This window comes from Pelecanus crispus, chromosome 5, assembly GCF_030463565.1.
Source record: "Pelecanus crispus isolate bPelCri1 chromosome 5, bPelCri1.pri, whole genome shotgun sequence".
Classification (NCBI taxonomy): Eukaryota; Metazoa; Chordata; class Aves; order Pelecaniformes; family Pelecanidae; genus Pelecanus; species Pelecanus crispus.
In genome coordinates this window covers 72,503,855-72,520,961 of record NC_134647.1, presented here as the reverse complement: position 1 = coordinate 72,520,961, position 17,107 = coordinate 72,503,855, and the positions used below count along the sequence as shown (strand labels likewise).

At 45.0% G+C, this 17,107-nt stretch overlaps 1 protein-coding gene across 7 annotated transcripts in view; it reads left to right on the top strand.

Moving 5' to 3' along the window:
- The window catches only part of ST3GAL3 (ST3 beta-galactoside alpha-2,3-sialyltransferase 3), a 183,178-nt gene that overhangs the window by 153,674 nt on the left and 12,397 nt on the right, over positions 1-17,107 (top strand). For 3 of the 7 annotated variants that reach the window (XM_075711372.1, XM_075711373.1, XM_075711371.1), the window contains 2 exons: positions 5,064-5,210; positions 15,637-15,783. The exons of 3 other annotated variants lie outside the window; for them this stretch is intronic. In XM_075711372.1, coding sequence (XP_075567487.1) covers positions 5,064-5,210; positions 15,637-15,783 — 294 coding nt within the window. The remainder of the gene's footprint in view (positions 1-5,063; positions 5,211-15,636; positions 15,784-17,107) is intronic. One more of the 7 variants, XM_075711374.1, reaches the window with a different exon arrangement.

The following is a 17,107-nucleotide window of genomic DNA, read 5'->3' as shown; positions in this document are numbered from 1 at the left end:
TTGTGGGCTAGTGGGTCTGGCAGTTGACCATCAACCCAGACTGCAGGCTCTCAGCACCTCTGTTCTTGTTGCTAAAAATTCCTTGTTGCTTTGATAATCGGTGCAAATGATGCAACTTCATTTATATTACCACTTGTAGAAGAGCATTTTCTAGGCCTCCGTGTCTACTTGACTGCTGAGAAATGCAGCATTGGCTGATAAGATGGTTATTTTCTAGCAGAAACACACCTTCCACATCTAATCCAGTTATGCCTGGACAGAAACCTTTCAAAAGCCTCTGCAGATGGATTACAGCGGTCCTGCTGTACCCTGTGTTTGTGTGACAGTGAGTGCTTGTGGATGACAGGTATAGAATAAACCACATTCCAGCCTAGGTCGGGGCAGAGGTCCCAGTGAACTATGTGATCCCAGGCACAGTGAGGTCTTGTGACTGCTATGTCATCCCCTGGCTGTTTCTTTCCCTCATGCCCTTCTTCCTCTCCGTTTCTGGTGTTATCAGAGTTTGAAAGAGCAATAATATCCATTTACCACAGGTTCTCTCTTCAGTCTCTTAATCTTTTTTTGTTGCTTTGCAGCAGAGTATTGCATACCTAGACTTTATTCAACTTTGTGTTTTGCTTAGCTGACCTTTGCAATCTCCTTGCCCCCTTCCCATCAGACTTAGAAGTCTGCCGGAGCAATGCTGCTTGTACTCCTAAATCCAGCAGTCTCACAGAGGTACAGAAGAGGCAGCGTCCGTGTAATCAGGATACAACAGCATTACCTCTCATTTTGCTTAGTATATTAGAAATGATGTTATTCTGGGAGACTCAGCCTGCTTCTAGCTGTTTGTCTCTTCTGTTGAGGTGTGCTTCTTGGCTAAGGCTCCGAGTTTCCACATTTTATTTTAGCATATGTTGTGATTCGCCTTGGTAAATCTGAGATGATGGGAAACTGAATGGAGACAAAAATAGCTTACAAGCAGCTGTCCCTATTACCGTTCAGTATTCTGCCAGTGGACAGAATGAGGAATTATAGCTGGACTGTCTTGTCCCTGTAGCTGTTAGGTGAGCCCTGCCATTTTTTTATCCCTTCCTCATAACCTGCCATCTCTGGTCTGTCATATCTGTACCTGTTCATTCCTTGGAGTGGTGTTTCTAGAGGGGATATTTCTCTCTCCCTGGATGAGAGCCGTACAAGAGACTGGCTTGAAAGCCCTGGCCCATCTAAATTCTTTCTACTTTTTAAATAGTCTCCTCTAAAGCCTTTAGTGATGTCCTTTACAAGTATACAATTTTGAAAATACTCCAAGATTGCTTAAAAATGCTGTGGCCCTCAGAGACTTGCTCTTCAATCATGTTTTTCTGTCTGTCTCTCTGCGTCGCTAGTTTCTTTATGCTTATCCTATAAGCTCTTTTTGGCAGCCCTTCACACCATGAACGCTGCTCTGTGACTGAGGCTCCAGGTGCACGGTAATACCAACAAATAGTAAAGGTGTTAAGTTAAGTTAAGTTAAAGAACTTAACGCGGGGAAACCTGATTTCCAGCCTGGACCCTGTGGTTTCCACCTCGATGCCAGGAGGTGATGAGGTACTGTGGGAACATTGCCTAAGCAGTTTTCAGACTCACGTTCTGACTTACCATTATGACAATCAGGAGGGGAGATGTTGCATCTTCAGAGGCCCACCCTTAAGCACTGCAGGCTTAGTCACTGTAGCGGAGCACAGGGGATGCCCCCAACCTCAAACTGTGAGTCTGAGCTCCCGAATCTGGCAGGAAGAGCGTGTCTTCTCTCCCAGTGCCTGCTACTCCTCGGGTGGCTGCCTGTCTCCTCCCAGCCTAAAAAGGGACAGCGTTCCCCGATGGGAAGTCATTGCTTTGGAAACCTCACTGAACATCTGTGTCCAATCAGACTGAACATCCACACCAGGCGTAGCAGCGGCCCGCGGCTGAGCATCAGCGGTAGCATGGAGCCTTGGAAGGGGCTGCGCTCCCGACGCTGCAGCTCCCAAGGGGGTTGCGTCAGGGGAGCATCCTCCCAGGGCTTGCAGTTGTGGTGGTGCTGTGTTTTGTAGCTTGCCAGTGACAAGCTGCAGAACAAAACCACAAGGCTTGAGATGTAGCTCGAAACTACAGGATTTGTAGAGCCAAACCACAAGGCTGAGAATTTCAGTAATTATAAGCCAGGAAAACAGTTTTTAGTTCTTTAGCCTTATATGGAGCTTTGCCTACTGTATAGGTGGAAGTATGAGAGCTGTCTGCTGAGACTCCACGTTTCTCCCTACAATTGTTTTAGAAACTACAGAAGGAAAACACACCAAAATGAAAGATTACCCCAGGTGTCCCTCAGTAATAATCTCAAGGGAACTGCCCAGAAAAGTTACAGGGAGGAACGCAGAGCAAATAGAAATGAGACAGAAGGGGGAAACCAGAGCAATTTCAGAGTAGTGGGATAGCTGAGGAAGATGCTTAGGATAATAGTCCAGATGAATGACGGGAGAAACAGCCACATAGAAGGGACCAAAGCAGACAGGCTGTATTCTCAGCTAGGGATAGGGTCCACATTTATTTGGCACTGGCATTGAACTAGCGGAGAGGAGCCCAGGTATGGTCCTAGCGGTTCACACAGCACTGGGAAAATGGGCAACTGCAATTATCTGTAGTTATCTCTTTCTGAACAGCTCAAGCAACAGCAAAGAATAAAAGTGTCAAATGTTTGTAATCTTTCTTCTTTTTCTTTTCTTTTTAATGTTTTCCGTGTAATGTAAAAGCCATGTAAAACCTACTTAAATCCCAGAACTTACATAGAATCTCCTATGGAGTGTGAGTCCAAACAAAAGGTGGCTTTTGTTCTCTTTAAATAGCTTGCAGACCTTTGGTTTGAATTGTTTGCAAAATTTAGGCAATGCCATATTTAGAGTTGCACATGAAATCGTAATTGAACTTATAAATTTATTTTAGTTTTAAGGTCACACACTATTTTTCCAGGGTGTGCCTGCTTAAACCCATGATAAGATTGTTTCGCTGAATGAGTAGCTGTTCGAGATTTTTGTTTATCATCTTCTTTTCTCTGAGACCTGGAACGTTCTTAATGCAAGTGGGATCTGTGATTTTTTTTTTTTTTTTTTTAATATATTTACGTTTTCTTTTTTCGCTCCTTCCCTGGAACTGAAAGGCCTCTGCTTTATGTGTGCCTTTAGGAAATTCCAAAGGTTTAATATTTATCCAATTTTTAATGAATTTTCACAAGGAGGCAAAACTCAGCTGACATACCAAATCCCTCAAATCCCTTGGTCAAATGGATGTTGGACTTTGTTAACATTTGTAAAGTTGATTTTTTTTTTTTCTCTTATTTTTTTTTTTTAAATGGTGGGATCACTCAGTGGCTGAAAATGGAAAGTGTTAGACTGCTTTGACACCAGGCATTCTTTCTAATTCAACTATGATGAAAGAACATGAGTGTTAATCGGGATTTTTTTCCATTTAGGAACCTGAGAGCACTTTGCCATTGTTGAAATGCAAACTTAAACTCACAGGATCCTTGCCCTGGTCAGCAAAAGTGTATTATGTTTGGACAGCTTTGAGGGGTCACGTGGGATCAAAACAGGATGGCAATGGCGTTTGGCTGTCTTAGACTGTTGGTTTGGATAACACTGTGCATCCTCATCAAGTTTGCTGTGTTAATGCCTTTTGTAGCAAGAGCCATCTACCAAAGTTTCATTCTTCAGGATCTCAAATTCAGCAGCTGAAGATAATCATGGGATTGTTCCGTAAAGAGGCCTCTGTAAGGTGTTTAGCACCACGTGACATGAGAGTTCAGAGGAGCCGTGCGGAGTACAAGTAGTGTGTGAAATGTAGCAGGCATCGGCTGTGGCAGAATTACTGTCAGTAATTACAGGGGTAATCAATACTGGGCAGGGGAGGCTCCTGAGGATTTTGCAGGGGATCATCAACATTTTCAGTAGTGCCTTGAAAGCAACTGTAAAGTCACTGTTAAGCTGCAAGCAACCCAAAACCAGTGTAAATAATGACTTCCAAAGCACATGCTTTTTATGGAGAGCGTAATGTCTGCCTCTGTTGCGTGTCATGGAGATTGCAGGGAAGATGGCTCAACGCTGTGAGAAGGAGGTATTCAATCAGATTACGCTGTCAAAGCTGTTGGTTAGCAGATTAAAATTCCTGCCATCCTCCCTGTGCCTTGCTCTGAATTTTTAATCCAAACAGAAATGAAACGTTAGAACGTAATTGTTCTGTAAGCCCTGTGGACATGGAGCCTCCGGTTATTTTGAAGGCAGTACATGCTATACCCACTAACATCTGGACAAGCAGGAGCAATGATATAAAGTAATGTGGCAGAGAGGCAGGAGCCCTTCTCTGTGCAGGACTGACTAGCAGGGCAGCAGTATTCAAGGCCAGTGTTCTCCCATGTTTGCAGGGTGAAGACTTTAATAAAACACAATCTATTGGGTAAACATAAAGGACATACTTAGTTGTTTTTTCCCTTGTACCATGACTGTGCATGACTTCACAAGACAAGATGGCACCTTTATAAGCTTACAGCTTAACTCACATAAAACCTAACAGAAGAGGATAAATCTAGGATAAATTGGGAAGCATGTAGCTCACACTGAAGGTAGAGCTGTACGGTCATTTTTAGCTCTTTGAATATTCTTAAAAGCATTTGCTGTCCAAGGGTACATCCCTTTGGAGGCAGGTGGGAGTGATCACAGCGTGTGCTGGAATGCTTAAGCCATTAACCAAACTAGCTGAAGTGCCAATAAGAGTGAAGAGATAGCACCAGGGAGGGGGTCATTTGTGCTGAAGTCCAGGCCTCTGTCTTCCTTACACTTGTCATCCAGACTAGCTCAAGCGCATCTGCACATGACGCTATCGCCCCTCCAGGATGCACCCCCCACTACAACCTTATGCTAGTGCCTTGTGGCAGTGAGCACGGACAGCGGGAACTGCTGCCAGTAGTGCATTTTAATTTTTTTTTTAAAAAGAATAATAGCAATCTGCTATCTTCTGTATAGAATTGTGTTTGTTGTTTTATCTTTCCTTTTTCTTCCTTTTTTTGTTACCAGAGTGCCTCTGATGGCTTTTGGAAGTCAGTGGCAACCCGTGTCCCAAGAGAACCTCGTGAGATACGTATCCTGAATCCCTACTTCATCCAGGAGGCAGCTTTCAGCTTCATCGGACTGCCTTTCAACAACGGCCTGATGGGCAGAGGGGTAGGTATAAAGCAAAGCAAGCAAAACCATGGGGAAGGATGAGACACCAAGCAGCAGAGTAGGCTTACGCTGTTCTTTCTTTTTCCTTTGGGCCTCCTTTGTTGGACATTGAAGGGAAGGGACTTTGGCTCTGTTATGGTGGCAGCGCTCAGCCTCCTTCAGGCCAAGGCAAGATCCTTCCTTGGAACACACTGAGGATTTTGTGGGACATCATCAACATTTCAGCAGTGCCTTGAAAGCAACTGTAAAGTTGCATCCCAGGCTTATAGTAAAAGAGGGTAAAGGTTTGTTTTATGAGGCCTTTGGTAATAAATTCTGATCTTACAGCAACTAGTTTTAGATGTAAAAGCTTACAAAAGAAAGCAATGCAAAACACAGTTTTAGGTCATTGTTATTAACAAAATACCTTCATGGTCATTCTCATGTCTCTCACCCCTAGTACAGCTTTTTGAAGTGTTAGTATGGAGTAGGTGGTGACTTGGTTTTTCTGGATTATCTCACACTGCAACACTGCCCTCAGAACCTATTTATATTTGCTCTACCTAATATATCAACCATTACAGAAAGTATTACTTGGGTGGGTAAATTACTCACGTACGCATGTGATATAGTTGTTGATAGAGACCACATGTGACATTTTTGGGCACATTAGCACAGCTGACAAACCCAGAGAGAAGCACTTTTGCTGGACAAGGTCTGCTTGCTCTGCCCCAGCATTGTCCTTCCATTGTTATCAGTACAGGAGATTTGCCATGTCACAGCATGAATTTGGACTAGACAATAGTGCCTCATTTTCCATGTTCTAATTAATATTTCTGAAGACTACACGACATAGAGACGTTTGTTTTGTGCAGATCAGATGGGTGGGTGCCTGGATGTAAGAAATTCACTTCTTAAAACGCAGTGTGCAAGGTGTGCAGACAGATTCAGCCACATAGAATGGGTCTTTTGTGAAATGTATTGCTGCATATGTACGTACAGAAGCCGTCATGGCTTTCTGGAAGCACTGGATTTTTGCTCTGTGCACCGAAGGTATCTTATCCCAAATATTCCCATCAGCTAGGAATTAACTTACTTCACCTCTCTGCATTCTCCGGAACTTACCCTTAGAACGATGTGGTCTTGATTTGTCTTCCAGAAAATCAGGACTGCTGCCCCAACAGAGGACAGAAATCATCAGACTTTTGCCTTTATTTTCTCCAGATTTGTTTTTATTTTAGAACACGTTATTTTAATACACAAAGATATTACTTAAGCTTAGAGGAGAAGAGAGAATCCGGAAATGAAAATGCTGTGAACTGAAGTTTATGAGGTTTTGATAGGTTGTTTAACACACATCAGATTGGGAAATGAAGGCATCTTAATTGAAACCTGATGTTTAACTTCATGAGTCCATTTGAGCATTTAAAAATAGTTTATGGAGGTTTAAGTCAAGCAATCTTTGCTCATGACCCCTGCTAGATTGTGTAAATTGTAGTTCATTCCTTCAGATAGAGCAACAGGAGCTCTGCAGGTGCACCTGTGGAGCTGGGATGTTAGTATACCCTGTGCTGTCTGTGCAAGCACACTCTACTCTAGTGATTCTGTCAGAATTTAAAAACAGGGAGAATATTTCTAGCCTGTGGGTACAGATTTTACTGCAGACATCAGCTATGGACTGCTGTCATGGAGCTGCTGGGACTTCATGCTTTAGTGAATGCTGCTGCATCAGTGCACAGGCTCTGACAGAAGCTACTGCTGCCAGCGTAAAGAGGGAAGAAGAGTCTGAGTAGGATCCTGGTGATACAAATTTGCTACAGACCTTTTCCCACTGAGAGTTTAAATGGGAAGAGTGGAAATCAGAGCCTGTAGACCAGGAATCCAACTCTCATTAAAGATTTGAGAGAGATCCAGCAAGATGAGTGAGGCAGCTAGAGCAAGGAGAATTGCTCCACAAGAGACAGTGTGACCCAGCAGCCGCAGAGCATAGCTGGTTGGGTTCAGGGTCACGCTTTAGAGATGCGAGGCAGCCTGGAAAACTTCACTCAATAAAGAAGCATATGAACCTAGAAAAGGAAAATGCAGAGGTCTAGTAAGCAAAAGCACAGCAAACAGTATGTGTCCTGAGTTTCTCCTGGGGAACCAGGATGGGGACAGATTGTGTCCCCCACGCTGCAGTGTGCTGTGGTATGTTGGGCAGGCTACACACAGGAGGATCAAGGCTGGGGATGCCTTAGTAATCAAGGCCAACACGAAATCCTCATAAAGAGCAGTAATATTCTACTCTTCTTTGGTTCTGATGCCTAAATAAACTTCAGTGCTTCTCTTGCACACCACATATGGTAACAATGTGCTGCCAATTAACTCTGTAATTTGGGGGCTTTTTCAGCAAGGTTGAGGAGAGCTAGTAAAATAGTTTGGGGCTGATCTCAAAGCGTTTTTCCCAGGATTCAATAAAGGGTGAATGTGGTAACATCCTCTGCTTTTATAATATAATTTGGGCCAGATGGTTCTGGAGGATAGTAGGGGGGTACAACTCAGGCATTCTGATTGCACTTGTGGCATTAGTAGCCAAAAGTCTGAGCAAGGAGCAAAACTGGTCACCCACAATGAACAGTGACTTCTCTCTGGGACTGGTAAAGCTTTTCAGGAGTTTCTTTAGTCCACTTACTGAAGTCTTAAGAAGAGGGAGAGCTGTTTCCTACTGCATGTGGACTTCTCTTTTCTTGGGATAAGCTGGTGATAAAGAAAAACTTTAGTTTAGGATCCTGGCAATGTCTGGGGAAAATTAAATGTTAATGCCTGAAGATGGTTTAGCATGAAAGAAACGAGCCAGTAAAGATCCTTTCTTTGATTAAAGAATGCTCTTAAGGAGTGGGGTGCAGGCTTGGCTGTCTCACTAGCCAAAGGTGTATGTATGTGATTTATGTTTAGGTGGAAGTTCTGTGTATACAGGTCTTTTGGGCTTGAAACCAGACATCACTGGTATTGCAGCTGGTAATTCAGGCATGCAATAATTTACCTTACACTGCCAACAGCTTACTGGGGGACAAGCATGAACATCAGTTCAGAGGCGTCACTGCCTGTTGCATGTACAACACTAGGGATGGTTATTGCCATGGTGCTTTTTGCTGTGTAGTGAATAGTCTTATCCACTCAGTAGCACTTAGAGCCATTGGAGCCATGGCTTTCTGGCTCCTCTGGGAGCCCTGAGCATTGTGTAAGATGGCCAGGAGAACCTTTCAGATTACACAAATTTTCAGGACTCTGAGGACTCCAGTGCAGACTGTGGTGTTTGTTTCTCTCTCTCTGCTGGTGCTGTGCATCCATGGAACTGCTTATGATTTAACTTCTTATGAAATTAAGCTCTGCTGCCCAAAACTGTAAGCCACTGGAAATGGCTGAATCTGTAGACTTCTTATGAAAGAGATAAAGCATCCTCCTCTGGACTTCACCCAGCCTTAGCACCAACTTGGTGAAGGAGGAGCCATGTGCAGGAGGTGTTATCAGGCTGCGTCAGGCACCTGGCCATGGGTTAGCACTTCTGCAGAGTGCTGACAGCCCTCATGCACTTGGGAATTAACCTCTGATGCTGGAGTGTTAGCATGTCCTGCCCCATGGGCTTCTCTTTGCTGTTATGTGGTCTTGCCTTGCCTGTGGGCAGACAGCCTTTCTGGAGATGCCAGTGGTGACCCTTTGTTCCTTAGGCAGTTTTTCAGCAACCCTGGCTGGTCATAATGACCCTTTCTCTCATTAGTACTGGGTTGCCCTGGTGTTAGCAAGCTTTGTCTCCTGGGCTGTTCTTGCTGAACTGTCATTTTATGAAGACCATGTCTCAGGACCTGTTGGGTCTTTATGGAGCAGAAGAGAGGTGGGGGATGACAGAAGCAGAGCAGTCTGCCACTCTATCTGTTCCCGTTGCATGCTTCTCCTTTTTTCGCACTCTGATAGCATCTTCTAAGACAGGTAGAGGGACAGGTAAAGGGCCACTGCAACTGCAGTCAGTTAAATATAGAGACTTAGTGTCATTGTTAAGCTTTGCATGTGCAAGACAGCACATCTGCTTCATGGGCTGGACTGTTCAATCCATTACCTCTGCAGCGTCATCAGTCCATGAGCTGCTGGGGAATGGACACTCAGACAAGCCATTATAGGGTGGCAGGTAAATGCGTATCAGCCGCTTCTTGGTAAATGCCCAACCACGTGCTTCTGCATGTGATAGATGTAAAGTAACTGAAGGGAGTTTACTTTTCAATGAAAGAGTAGACTATGAACTCCCATTTAGCATAGGGTGAAGCATATACGTGGTTACCACAGAGCAGCTAGCGTGTAGTAAAATCATGCCCTTGCTTGCCCTCTGTTAAATTGTTAGGTCCTTAAGAAATACTCCCTGCCATCGCACAGGAATCTGCTCTACGGGAAATGGTGAGTCAGAGCTTGTGCATCAGGTTAGATGTAGTCAGTTAGATGTAGATTTGGGCTAAGTTGTATAGGAGCTCAGCAGTGAAATGGCAGAACAGAAATCTGCGGGGCAGCTAGCTTGTCATGTCTCTAGCAACAGGCCTCTGGCTCTCCCTTTTGCTCTGCTGCAGACCGCCAGTTCTGGAGGCTCTCTCCTGCTTACAGCAAGGGATAACTAGGGGAGGTGAAGGAAGTGTTGGAGATGCTCTGCTTTGTCTTTGAAGCCCAATATTGCAGCTGATTCTGTGCGTGAATGGAGGTAGCTGTGGGAGCAGCACTGTGGGTTGTAAGCTCCCGTGACGGGGACCACTCTGCAGGTACTTGTCTGCTCACAATAAGTGATACTAAATTGCTTTTTATGCCATATTTCCAAACTTGCCAGCTAAGGGAAGCAAAGAGTAGGTTTGGGGTTGTTCCTGTGCAAACATAAATGAACAAAAAGAAAATGCACTGACTGTTGTGTATAGCGTGTGATGGCTATTATGGTTTTGTTCTGTATTTCTTTTGTTTTGACTTTATTGCTGTTAGGTGGTCAGGTCTGTAACTGAGAAAATTATGGTAGCAATTTTTCCTAGGTGAGCAATTTTTCAAGTTTTCCCTCAAATAAATGAATACAGTAGTTAAACTAATTTGAATATGTAGTTGCATTATTGTTTTTAGGGAATTTATTCTTTAGCAATGCTTACCCTTTTAGTGAAAAAGGTAACAATTGGAATAGTCTGAACAATCCAATGTCTTACCCTGAGCTAAGTAAAATCCCATAAATAACTGGAATTCATTTAACATATTAAGGGAGTCAAATATTTCTAAAAACAGATTTACAGCAGTCATTTCCTTCTAGTCCAGCAGGCAGTGACACAGGAATGACCCGGGCATGGAATGAAAAGCAGCGAGAGCTTTTCACATGCACCAAGCAAAGAGCAGTTACAGTCCCCTGGTTCAGTTGCAGTCCCCTGGTTCAGTTGCCAGCACTGGATCTTCAGCGCAAGCCCACGAGGTGATGTTCAGCCTCCATTAAGTCCAGTGGAGGGCTGGTGTTCACTTCTGCTGACTGGCTTCTTTTCTTGTGTCAGTGGAAGTCAGTCTTTAAAGCCTCTTCAGGGGGAACAATGGAAGATGAAACAGCAATGTCTTGAGGGGAAGCCTTTTATCTTTCCCCTTGCAGCAGAGAACAGTGTAGGAGCAGTTAGAAGAACCTGTCCTATGTCTGTCTGTACTGCTAAAGGCATTTCTGGTCCCCTGACCTGGTGGTGCAGACTGGCTGTGCTTGCCCTGCACAGAGCTTGCCACGATCCCTGATGCAGCTCAAAGCCAGAGATCTTTGCTTCTCTTGTTCTTATGCTTTTCTCACCCAAGATCCACCATGCATGTGCTCACCTCACCCATGGAGGACACGTGCTAGCGGGCCCCTGGAAGGAGCCACACTCCGGATGCACAGCCAGTTTTTGCCCAGCACTGCTGCAGTGACTTTTGCTCACCACTGCTGTGTTTGCTGCTTCTGTTTGTCAGATGACCTTTTGGTGTCATCTCTGGCTCATCTGTCAGTGTGCTGTGTTCTCTCAAATGGGAACAGGCAAAGGGCTGATCCCTGGGGACCATTATATTAGGTATTACCTTTTCCAGATGTTTGGGCTTAGACAAGCAGGCCAGGCTTGGAAGTGTGGACTGTCATTTCAAGCCACGCTATCTGGGGGGTTGCCCTTGCAGTTGTTTACCAGCGCTGAAGAGGGGATGCTTGGTACCCACCATGGGCCCCATCTGGGACAGAAACCTATAAGACACAGCAGCGGGTACAGAGCTTGCAAGGCCAAAGTCAAGGCTTGTGGCAGGGAACTGGCAGGGGGAGAGGACTGCCAATGCTTTCTGGGGTCTTGCCATTCCCAACTCTCCCTGACTGGTGGGCACCAGTTCAGGTCAGAAACTCATCATGGCCACATCTGGAGCTGCAGTCCTGCTGGGCCACCCCCGGCAGCCCCATGCCATGGCCTAGCCTGCACTGGCCAGTCTTTGTGCAGCTGGGAGGCATCCCAGAGGCTCCTGCCTCAGCACTGGCCACTGTTGGGCTGCCGTTCTTCAACCATTTGGTTGAAAGCAGCATTGCTTGGTAGTACAGGAATACCCAGGCCCATAGAGGGCCACGAGCAGGAAGACAGGCTTTGACCTGGTTCAACCCCAGATTATTATTCCTGAGGTGGGATGTTGGGATTTTGGGGTTTTTTTCCCTTAGCAATAGCCTAGAATAACAAGAGGCCTGCTCAGTTATTTGAGAGAGTTTTATTTTCATAACTCAACGCAAGAGGTGTGGTGGTTGCTTCGGTGTGTCTTTGGGGCATGGCACAAGGGTGTGTGAGGTGAGATAGCACTGATGCATTGTGCAGGGCATAGCAAGCCACGTTTGGCACAGCCATGGCCATGGTGCCTAACTTCTTTTAGAGCGACCTGTCCCCCAACTTGCCCCAAAGGCTGTACATGGTTCATTAGGTCCAGATTAGAGCTTAGCGGCAAATGAATTTATATGCCTGTGTACAATCAGGAGAGACTGGAAAGCTGTGTAGATGCAGCAAGAGAATAATTATAACCATTTCCTCTCTGTGATACGTGCCACATCTCTGCTGAGAGGAGAGGAGAGCCCTTTCCGCTGGACCTGGAGAATGCTGCCAAGTTGGCTTCTCTGCAGCACAGCCTGGGACACATCCCTAGATCCTACAGAGCCTTCTCTTTCCTGTGCCGTAAGCTGGACATGAGGCAGTGCTTCATTTTCAGCAGAGGAGTAGCAGAAGCTCAGCAGGCTCCTCAACAGGAGAAAACCACTCAGTTTCTATAGTTTAAACCAAATCAGGACCGAAGCACTATATTGACTTACTAATGACGCATAGTTAACTGGCAGTCATGTTTCTTTTGTACTTCTATTCAAGCTGGCTCCTTTTTTTCCAAGTCTCTCTAATTCCCCAATTACTGCTTAATCTGTCTGATAGTTGCTTCTTCTTTAACCTAAGCAGTTTGGAGCAAATGCCCAGTTATGTGTGTTTGATCCAGGCGCATGTGGGTGCACACACAGTTTGTACTCATGTTCTTCTCTTAGCAGGTGCTGTTTTCCAGGCCATTTACTAAGGATGGGCTCTGCAAGCACCCCCATGCTGCTCTAACAGTTACTGCCCCCAGTGAATAGCAGGGATTATAATTTCTACAGTATTTTCTAGATGGTCCTCTCTAGCCCACGGGGTTCTGACTGCAGCAATGGGACGTGAGGCTGCATCTCAGCAGTGAAGGTGTGAATGGCTGCAGATCTCTGCCTTCAAGGGGGACACATGTACTAGGCTGTAGCTACCGTAGTATTGGAGGGTGCTAACATCAATAAGGCATAATTTAATTAAAAAACGCCATCAGATCATCAGTTTCTGAATGTGATTTTAGGACAACACAAAACTATTTTACTAAGGACACTCTGTGATTTTCTGATAGTTGTAGGGGCCAAACCAGATACATCTACTGCAGTCCGAGAGGTTAGGAAGTCTTTGGTAGTCTTTGGTGTTTTAATCATTTTTGAGAGGAGCAAACAGTACTGAGATAATGGCATGTCAGGAACTACTGAAGAACAGAAGCAGATGAGAAAATTATCTCCTATTTTTCCATAAAAGCCGTTGGAGGTCTTACACGTAGAAAAACGTCAGGCAGATACTTGGTGACCAAAAGAAAGTTCATTTTTTATTTCTGTAATCTGTTATTTTCCAAACAGGAATAGGAATATGCTTGAAAGAAAGTTATGGTGGTTTGGCAGTCCTCCCATAAGGTTGGGTAGTATGATTAATACTCTGTGGTTTGTAAGACTCACATTAGAAAGTTAGCTCTTAAATGTTAACTTGGCCAATGAAATTCCCTCCAGGCAAAGACCCTGTGTCTCCCTTGAGCTGTACCGTGGGAATGGGCACAGTGCAAGTGTGGGTGGTGTTAACACCATCTTATTCCCAACGACGACACATTCTCAAGCACCAAGCACGTAACCATTTACTCACTATGTTTTGGACATTGTAAGTACAGCTCAGCCAAGGGAAATGGTTTTGTGGCAAGTTCACTTACCAGCTGATGCAATTCCAGTGACATCCAAATGTCATCTCCTATGTAAAACATAAAGCTGAGAATATCTGAATTTGAACTGCCATGCCTGGGAAGACAGGATGATCTTGCATATTTTGAAATTTGGGGGAATTTTCTTATCCTTGCCTAATAAACTTTTTCCAATTTTTTTTAAACCCCTCCTTGATATTTTTTGGCTACTAGAATTAACAATTAACTAAAGTAACCAGAATAGAAACAGTATTGTTTGTAGTGAGTATCAATTGAAATTAAGCAGTGAGAACAAAATTACTCTGCTCTTTTTCCTAACATCTAGAACTGGCACAGGAGGATGTAGTAAGGTCTTTTAATTTCAGATGTGCACTGTTACGGTTGCACTGCAAATGTTTGAATTTAATGTCTCGTTGATTTAACCATAAGCAGTTTTGGCACATTTGTCTTCAGATTAGTGTAATTCCAGTGCACTGTAGTGGAGTTCTCCGTAGCACATGGGTTGTGTTCCCAGCTCTGCACATCTCAGCTCGGGTATGGGTGGCATTCTTTGCTTGGAAAATGTTGGTCTTGGGACTGGTCAAGCAATCAAAAGTGAGCAAGGTAGTGTGTTGCCAAAAGCCGGTTCCTTTGAACAAGAGGCAGAAACTCAAAACATTGTGTTCCCAGTCTGTTAACGAACATCAGGTGAAATACAATAGCATTGCTTGCCAGTTCAGGGTAAACCATTTTAAATGCAAAATAGAAGCATGCAGTTGGTTTCTACATCTCAGCTAAGAGGCTGTCACCATTGGTGACTGTCAGAGCATGTCCTCTGAATTCATAATACTTTTGATACAGCCGGTGTTGGATGCTCTACAAATGAAGATAAGATATGTGGGTGGATTTCTCAGCCTCTCCCTAGCCCCTGGGGTAAAGCTATGTCTGGATTCATCTGGCTAAAGGGGACCTAGAAAAGTCTGGGAGCTAGTGTTTTACACTGGAAATACTCATCTATCACAGCAGTCATGTTCATCTGAATGCATGAGAGGAGTTGGAGCTGCACAGCACCACTGTCACAGGGCTTCGGCAGAAGCCAGATGAAATGGGAGGGGCTGGCCTTCGGTGCAAATGGCAGGTCAGCACATGGGAGAGGGACAGTCGGGATGTCCCTCCTCAGAGTGCTAGCACCCATCTCTGACTGGCTTCCCACTGCTCCTTGTCTTCCCAGTATGCTGTGGCTAGGAAGAGTATGGCACAAGCCCGAGTGCCCTTTGCCTGTGGAGGTGCCCCGGAGCAAAGGAAGGGGTCTCAGTGCACACTGCTGACTGGGTCTGCCTGATCTCCTCTCCATCTCCCAGAGCTGTTTAACGGCCTCCTTAAACTGCTTTTGCCATCAGTAAAATACAGAGTTTGTACTGTTCCTTACTTCTGCTCCTGTGTGGTTGGCCATTTGGGGATAAGTATTCCTCCTTAGCCTAGCTGGAAGCCAGTAATGTGCACAGAATTGCAATCCAGTATCTCTGTTTTAATTTCAGAAAACTAATGTATCCACAGTGATTCATCCTCCAGCTCATCTGCTGCCCTATTCTCAGGATAGCAAAGTTGTAGAAGGGGAGTCTGACCATTTGCATTAATCCTTCTGCCCTGCAATACTCCCCTGGAGAGTCAGGTCACAGGGCTTCAAACAAGAGTCACTGCTTTTGTGCTAGATGCTTTGCAGGAAGCTGGCTAACATATGATTTTCTTTATGAGTTGGGAGGCTATTGACCCCACAAGCTGGCACTGGGCAGCTGATGTGCAGATATAGCCAAATACCCTGTTCCTGATTTTCTGCTTAGTAGCAGCAGTGCCCCTGTGAGCAGAGACAGTAAGAGGAAATCTTTGATTATAGAAATGGCAACCTGCTAATGACTTCCATTCCTGCTTTCTCTCCTCTCAGAACATCCCCACCTTGGGAAGCGTAGCAATAACCATGGCGCTACACAACTGTGATGAGGTGGCGGTAGCTGGGTTTGGCTATGACATGAGTTCACCCAATGCACCACTGCACTACTATGAGAACATCAAGATGTCTGCCATCAAAGAGGTAGGGAGCTCCTGCTGAGCACATCTTCCTCCCAAGCCCACCGACCACCCCGACTCCAGAGCCTGACTGGGATGGTGATGTCAACTTACAGCTTTCCTGTATGGATCAAAACACAGCTCCACCCATGCATTTGCCTGTAAAATTCTAGACATTCTCCCAAGTGCAATGTGTGTTAAAAATGGTTATTTCTGCTGGGAAAAGTTCTCTGGAATGTGTATATAACGTGATTCCTTCTTCGAGCAGCAGGGAAAAGATTCACATAAATGTTAACTCGAGTAGGGCGAAAGGGAGCAATTCTGCTCTGGGGATGGAAAGACATGGCCTCCTCCTGCTTTTTGATCCATTGTATTGCTCTCTAATCCATAGGTTTCTTTTGCTAGATGATTCCCTCCCTGTGAAACGTGGGGGAGGTGAGATTAGCCCGTGCATGTTAGCTCTCAGCTGACTGTTCAGCAGCAGTTAGCTAGTGTAAACACATCACGGCTCTGTGGAGACTGCTCTTCAAAGCCAGATCTACATTAGAAATGTTTTCTGGTACTATCACAGCGAGATGAACAGCATTTTTAGAAGAACAAAAGCTCTCGTGTTGGTGTAACGCAGCAGTATAAAGATGCTCTTTCAGGTCTGTCCATTTCTCATACCAAACTAGAGCAAACTTGGACACTGGTCAAAGCTTCAATAGTGGGAAGGTTTGCTGCCTTTTTGGTAGAGCTCAATCTTTCCCAGCACAGATGTGTCCCAGGTCTTTCTAAGATTGCTTCCCCCTCTTCACTGGCTCCCTAGGTATGGAAACTTTCTCCATCCTACTCCACATTGTAAAAAGTTGTGTTGTTCATGGACAGTAGTTGTCTCCTGGCACTTGGCATTTGTTCACCTTAAGCACTTTGCCATTGATCCGGGCCAGGAGGGCAGCTAGAAAGTTGTGTTTTTCCAAATCACAAGATTGTACGTGTCTTAGGACTCTCACAGGCTGCAGGCTGCATGACCCTAGGCAGACTGAGAGGAATTAGAAAACAGTGATTAGTCATCTTGAGAAATGAGAAGAGCGTGTCTAATTATCAGAGTAATGAGGCTTTGGAACAAGCTCTCCACCGAGGCCAAGAGAACAAACTGAGTTTGGGAAAAGAGTGTGAGGGGGTCCCCAGTATATCAAGGGGCTGGACATTGTGGTCCTGAGGTACCTTCTGGGCCTGTGGAGGTAGCAAGAAAGTCTGCCTTGCTCAGTGGAATAACCATGGATTTAATCTGTCCTGACTGGGAAAGTGAGTGCCCATTTACAGGATTTAAGGGGTACTTCCAGAGAGGAAAACTGAATCGAGTCACT